This window comes from Elephantulus edwardii, unplaced genomic scaffold (assembly GCF_000299155.1).
Source record: "Elephantulus edwardii isolate Elephantulus edwardi_28Jun2011 unplaced genomic scaffold, EleEdw1.0 scaffold00176, whole genome shotgun sequence".
Lineage (NCBI taxonomy): Eukaryota > Metazoa > Chordata > Mammalia > Macroscelidea > Macroscelididae > Elephantulus > Elephantulus edwardii.
The window spans coordinates 4,421,276-4,428,789 of NW_006399926.1; the positions used below are offsets into that span (position 1 = coordinate 4,421,276).

At 36.4% G+C, this 7,514-nt stretch overlaps 1 protein-coding gene across 2 annotated transcripts in view; it reads left to right on the plus strand.

Annotated features, from left to right (window-relative positions):
* Window positions 1-7,514, plus strand: part of NUP210L (nucleoporin 210kDa-like) — a 191,842-nt gene that overhangs the window by 61,885 nt on the left and 122,443 nt on the right. For both annotated transcript variants that reach the window (XM_006895862.1, XM_006895863.1), the window contains exons 11-12: window positions 766-900; window positions 4,661-4,816. In XM_006895862.1, the coding sequence (XP_006895924.1) occupies window positions 766-900; window positions 4,661-4,816 (291 nt within the window). The remainder of the gene's footprint in view (window positions 1-765; window positions 901-4,660; window positions 4,817-7,514) is intronic.

The following is a 7,514-nucleotide window of genomic DNA, read 5'->3' on the forward strand; positions in this document are numbered from 1 at the left end:
GTTCACTCTTCTCTTTGAAAAGTAAAAGAAAAATTCTTTGATTGTTATACAATCCCTCCCCCCAGGTCCACTCCACTATGCAGCCTTCGTTCTGGACTCCTGTCATGACAATAATATCTAATCATATAGCCCTTTAAAACAGTTCTTTCTCCCATCTGTTTCAATGCAGTATACATAATTTATCATATAATTAATCCCATCTTTCTCACTCTCCCCCCAACCCCGATGTCAGTTCCATTTACAGCAGTGAAACTATGCAGTATTTGTCCTTTTGTGTCTGAGATATTTCACTCAGCATAATGTCCTCCAGGGTCACCCATTTTGTATATTTCATGAGTCCCTTGTTTTTCAGTGCAGCGTAGTATTCTGTTTTGTGAATATGCTACAGCTTCTCTATCCATTCATTTATTGATGGACATTTAGGTTGTTTCCAACTCTTTGCTATTGCCAACAAAGCCTTGACAAACATGGGTGTATATGGTACCTATTTTAAGTCTAACAAAACTTGTGCATCGTTGTACCATAGTAGGTGTCCTTCTACATGAATAAGAGTATTTATTTATTTTATAAATAGAAACTAGCTGTTGTTGTTGTTATGCGCTGTTGAATTGGAACCAACTAATTCATAGCTGACCCACCAGTGGGTTTTCAGAGTATAATTATAAGCATAACTCTTTTGCTGATACTCTTAAGTATGAGTGTGTATCATAAGAACAGCCCTTATAAAATTTATTTAAAGCTTTTTTCTTTTTTTGCCTCTTATAGAATAAAACTGGTCAGACTATAGGACTTCCAATTAAACAGCAGCAAGAAGTAAAGATTTATCTTCCTATCAATCTTACACCCAAATTTTTGGCATTTCCTTATCATCCTGTTGGAATATATCATTATAAAGTGCAGGTATGGTAACGTGAGAATTTACAAACATCTAGACTCCCTGACAGCTTAATTTATTAAAATTTATTTAATGTTTACAATTGCTTCTCCAGATTTTAATAGGATAGCTTTGTTTTTATTTTTTTTATAGCTTTGTTTTAGATGATAACCAAATCATCCTCTTAAATACTGTTATCCTAGAAAGATGTGATTTATTTCTGTATCTTTATATATATGAACTTTGATAAATGACAATAGTTATAGAAAGGCTTCAGGCCTTTTATTCTTATGGTTGCTATGAGTCGTGCTCAACATGACAGCAATCATCAACAACAACATGTATTTTTTCCATGTGAGTTTTATAAACCTATGTCAAGCTCCTTTCTGCATTCTCTCTTTCTCCTACTAAAGGGTGCTTGCTACTCTTTTTCCTCATTTTTACTTACTTCCAATCTGGGCTCTACCTCTAATACTGTATCTTTGTTCCTCTAATGTTCACAAGGTTTTCAGAGGCCTGCTATTTATGAAGTGGATGGACAATCTTACTGCCTAGTCTATATTAGTCTGGGAGCTCTACTATGGGTGACCATTTTGGTGTTTGACACACTGATGGAATAGCTTTTTAGCATCACAGCAACCCACACATTACCTCAGTACAGCAACCTGATAGACAAGTGCTGTACTAATTAAAAAAAATTATTCCCCAGATACAACAAACTGACAATTAAGTGTTATAGTAGCAAACATCCTTTAATGAATGGAACATGGAATATATGAGGCATGAATCTTGTAAAACTAGAAGTTGTGAAAAATTAAATGGAGCACATGAACATTAACATTCCAGTCACTAGTGAGATGCGATGAACAAGTTTTGGCAATTTTAAATGAGATAATCACATGGTATACTATGCTGGGAATGAAATATAGAAGAAGAATGGTGTTGCATTCATAGTAAAAAAGGTCAATTTTGAGTTCTATCCTGAAGAACAATATTTTGAGTGATAGGATATTATCCATACACATACAACAAAGACCTGTTAATACAACTATTATTCAAATACACACTTCTACAGCTAATGCCAAAGAGGATGAAATTGAAAATTTTTACCAAATCTTGCAGTCTGAAATTGACCGAACATGCAAGCAAGATGCATTAATGTTAATTGAAAAAAATTAAAGATGACTTATTGTTAATTGGTGACTGGAATGCAAAAGTTGAAAACAATGAAGAAGGAATGATAGTTGGAAAGTATGGACTTGGTGATTGAAATGAGGTTGGAAGTAGAATAATAGAATTTTGTATTTTCCATGATTCATTGCAAATACCTTTTTTTAAAAAATGGTGACTTTATCCATAGACCTCACCAGATGGGCTGCGTAGGAAGGAAGTTGACTAAATCTGTGAAAGGAATAATTGAAGAAGTTCAACATCAGCAGTGAAAACTAGGCCAGCAGCAGACTGTAGCATAGACCATCGGTTACTCATGTACAAGTTCAAATAGAAGCCAAAGAAAATTAACACAAGTTCATGAGAACTGAAATATAATCTTGAATCTATTCTACCTGAATTTAAAAATAATCTTAAGAACAGATGTGAAGCACTGAACACCAATGATTGAAGACCAGATTAGTTATAGAATGACATCAAGGATATCGTTCATAAAGAGAACAAAAGTTCATTACAAAGACAGAGGAGAAAGAAAAAACAGAAATGGATGTTAGAGGAGACTCTGGAAATTGCACTAGAGTGTCAAGAATCCAAAATAAAGGGAAAATATGCTGAAGTAAAAGAAGAGAAGATTTCAAAGGACATCTCGAGAAGATAAAGCAAGGTATTATAATGGGATGTACAGAAAGCTGGAATTGGAGAACAAAAAGGGGAAACTCACTCTGCATTTCTCAAGCTGCAAGAACTGAAAAATAAATTTAAGCCTTGAATTACAGTATTTAAAGATCTGTGGACCATATGTTGAATGCTTTAGGAAACATCAAAAGAAGATGGAGGAGAATTACAGCCACTGTACCAAAAAGAGTTGACTGATCATGAAAAATTTCAGGAAGTACCGAATGAGAGGCAGCCAGTGGTAATGAAGGTGGCAGTTGAAGCCACACTCAAGGCACTGGGGGAAAAAAATAAGGCTTCAGGAATCAATGGTATACAGATAGACATGTTTAATTTCGACTAACAGATGCAGCCTTGGATGCACTCACCAGTCTTTGCCAGGAAATTTGGAGGACTGCTGTCTGGCTGACTATTTGGAAGAGGTCCATATTTGTTCACATTCTCAAGAAAGATGATCCAACAGAATGTGAAAATTGAACAATATCATTAATATCACATGCAAGCAAAATATCGCTGAAGGTCATTAAAAAGTTGCTAGAACAGTCATACATAGGCAACTGCGAGAAGTTCAAGCAGGATTTAGAAGAGGCTGTGGCATCAAGGATATCATTGCTGGTTTCAGATGGATCCTGGCTGAAAGTAGAGAATATCAGAAGAATGTCTGTTTATGCTTTATTGACTATGCAAAAGTATTTGACTGTGTGGATCATAACAAATGAGGTAACATTGAGAAGAATGGGAATTCCAAAACACTTACTAAAAACCTATACCTAGATTGAAAGGCTGTTGTGTGAACAGAACCAAGGGGACACTGTATGGTTTAAATTTAAGAAGGAAGTATGTCAGGGTTGTATCCTCTGTCCGTACCTATTCAATCTGTATGCTGAGCAAATTATTTGAGAAGCTAATCTATGAAAAAAAAATATGGCATCAAGATGGAAGGAAAACTCATCAATACCTGTGTTATGCAGATGAGACAACCTTGCTTGCTGAAAGTGAGAACTTGAATCACTTGTTGCAGAAGATCAAAGAATACAGCCTTCAATATGGATTGAATCTCAATGTCAAGAAAACAAAAATTCTTACCACTGGACCGATAGGCAACATCATGATAGATGATGAAAAGATTGAAGTTGTCATCAATTTCATCTTACTTGAATCTACAATCAACACGCTTGGTACCAGAAGTCAGGAAGTCAGGCAATGTATTGCACTGGGAAAGTCTGCAGTCAGGGACCTCTCCAAATTATTGAGGAGTAATTATGTCATTTTGAGAACTAACGTGCATCTGATTCAGGCCATGGTCTTTTCTATCATTTGCTGTGCATCTCAGAACTGGACAATGAATAAGGGTGACAGAAAAATAACTGATGTCTTTGAGCTGTGGTATTGGAGAAGAGTAGTGAATATCCCATGAACGGACAAAAGAACAAATATGTGTTGAAGAAAGTAAAGCTAGAGTGCTCTTTGGAGGCAAAGATGATAAAGCTTTGCTTCACATACTTTAGGCAGGTTGCTAGGAGAAGTTATTCCTTGGAGAAGGACATCATGCTTGGAAAGATGGAGAGTCAGTGAAAGAGAGGAAGACCCTCAACTAGGTGGACTGACACAATGGCTGCCGCAGTGGGCTCTCGCGTGTCAGAAAGTGTGAGGATGGCACAGGGTTCAGATCTGTTGTTCGTAGGGTCGCTATTGGTTGTACTCGACTTGATGGCACCTAACAACAACGTAACAACTTTCCCCTTCCTCTGACATTTGGAGACACTACCAGGACTTTGGGTACTTTACTACATAGATCTGCAGAGTTTCTTAATTATGTCCAGGAAAAATTTATTAGTTTTATTATTTCATGAAATTTATTTTGCAAGTCATATTTTACTTTTTCATTTACATACTCTCTTTATTTCTATAGTAATTAAACATGAGGTTCTTTTTCCACAGGTGGAGGGCGGGAGTGGCAACTTCACTTGGACCTCTTCCAATGAAACGGTGGTCCTGGTAACCACTAAAGGAGTGGTGACTGCAGGTCAGATCATGGGGAACAGCACTGTTTTGGCCAGAGATGTACAAAATCCTTTTCGATATGGAGAAATTAAGGTAAATGACTGCAGGAAACCTTTTCCTCACCCCTGAGACTCTGCTATCTATATTTAAGTACATTTATTGCCGTGTGTCAAAACCAATTTATAGCTGACCCTCCAGAGGATTTTCCCCTGGAAGCTGGAAAATACAGGGAGGAAATTGCTCCGGTCTTTCCGTCCCACTGAGTGGATAGAGAATTCCAACCACCAACGAGGTGCCACTTTTTAGTTAGCAGCGTGGACTAGGCCAGCGGAATTCCCTTTTTAAGTACAGGACCACATTTTTGATTGTCTGACCACCACCAGGGAGCTCTTGTGGCTTAGTGGTAAGGAGTTGCACTGCCACCCAGAGGAATGTGGTTCAAATCCACCAGCTGCTCCAGGGGAGACAGATGAGCATTCTCCTGCTGAGTGATTTACAGCCTCTGAAAACCAGCTGGAGGGTCAGCTATGAAGTTCGTTTTCAACTCTACAGCAAATCAGAACAACCTTAAAAAATTTCTATCCAAATCGGCTATTTGAACATGTTATATACAAATTCATCCTGGAAATATATTTCCCCTAAATATTCTTTATTTGAGTTGATTGTGCTCTTGCATTAGTTGTTAAGTAGGGGGAGGGAGAAAAGTGCAACAATGAATGAATGGAAATCCAAAATCTCTGTAAATGCTCATTAAAATTATTAAAATAAAATGTTAAAAAAATAGTTAAGTAACTGGTTTTGTTTGTTTCTTCAACTTTGAAAGAATAGGAATAAGAATAGAGATAGTATCTACCTCAAGGAGTTATCGTTAGAATTAAACAAAATGAAGTTCACCTTAATTATTTTTTTTTAAATTTTTTTTCACCTTAATTCTTGAATTCTTAATTCAATACATAATGTTAGTTATTTTTATTATTACCACATATGACTTTTTTAACCAATTAAAAAAATTTGTTTTAAAGCATGTGCATTCATTGATGTACATTTTCTTCCCTCTCCCCCCCATTCACTTTGTAATGCAAAATCTTGTTCCAGATTGTTAATTGTTTTATGTAAAATGTCTGATCAGCCATATTTATTGCAGCATTATTCGTAATAGTGAAGATATCGAAGGAGCCCAAGTGCCTGCTAACTAATGAATTGGATAGAAAAAATGTGGTACATCCATGCACACTATTCTGCAGCACTGAGAAACAGTGAACTTGTAAAACACTACACAATGTGGATGAGTCTGGGAGACATGAAATAGCTCAGTCACATATGACTTTTTGAAGAATTTATATTTATTTTACTTCTCACTAGTTTTGTTAATCTTGTTTTAAAAGATTCAAACCACTTTCCCTCATATATTAAATAGCCATTTCCCTATTTTTCTTATGCTTTTGGAATATATTAATATGTCACTGTTCCCTGCTGTTAAGTCAACTGTGACTCATAATAACCCTGTGAACAACAAGTCTGACCCTTGTCCTATCCTGCTGTATTCACACAATCTCTATAATACTCAACCCCATCATGATAGTCACCATGTCAGTTCATCTCAGCATTTTCATTGATTTCACTGCCCCCCTACCTGTCCCAGCATGATGTCTCCCTCCAGGGGCTGATTCCTGCTGAAAATGTGCCCAAAGTATATATCCACTGTACCGTGTGGTGGTGGTTGTGTACCTCCAGCAGATTTTCAGCAGCAGCCAATCTTTCTCCTGCAGAGCACTGGCGAATTTGAATCATATTCTTTTGGGTTGGCAGCACAACTCCTTACCACTAAACCACCAGAGCTCCTTACTGTCACTGAGGACGTAACATTTTGCCACCATTCAGTACATTCTAGGAACTTAACACTATTCTAGGTACCTGTCATACAAGATAGTATAACATTTCAAGGAAATTCTGTTAAGTATTTTAATGTAGTATATGATTGAAAGCTAGTTGAATCATAGCTATAGTTGTTGCTTATAAATAGTAGCTTTCTTTGTGGAAAGGGGTAGTCAAAGATTATCATGAATGAAGTGAAGACTAAATAAGATTTTCAAAAAAGGAGGCAAATTTAGGCCTGGGCGCCAAACACTACTCTCTTTTTTTTAAAAAAAAGAATTTTATTGGAGCCCAGCCAGTCCCTTTGTCACTATATTGTCTATGTTTGCCTTTACACCACAACAGCAGATTTTAGTAGCTTTAGATTTTAGCAAAAGTGGCCAGGTGTCCTATAAAACCTAAAATATTTGCCATCTAGCCCTTTTTAGAAAAGGTTTATTAATCCCTCCTATAGACAGTGGAGAGCCATCACAAGCTCAATAGATCAATAATATAATAATATCTGTGTTAAGATCAATAAAAGGTAAAGCCTAATTATTTTTAATTTAGATTGCTGCAAGTCAGAATTTACTGGTGGCAGTGGGTTTTGGTATTTTGGGATTTGTTTCTTTTTAGAATCAAATAGAAACAAGTACAATTTTTTTAAAAGATTGAAAGGTAACTGTTGGTGATAAAGACTAATAAATAGAGTGGTTTAAGGTAGAACATAAAGACTGAACTAGCAATCTGAATTAAAAGTATTGCGAATGGAGAGAAGGAAACAAATTTGGAGTTGTTTTAAAGGTAGATTTAATCATATTGCATGCTCAGGTGGGCATACAAGTGAAACATTTAATAACACAGAAATGTGCTGGAGGTTTCCAGCTCTGATAGTTGAATATTTAGTAAGTGGGGGGGGGGCGACAAACAAGGGAAT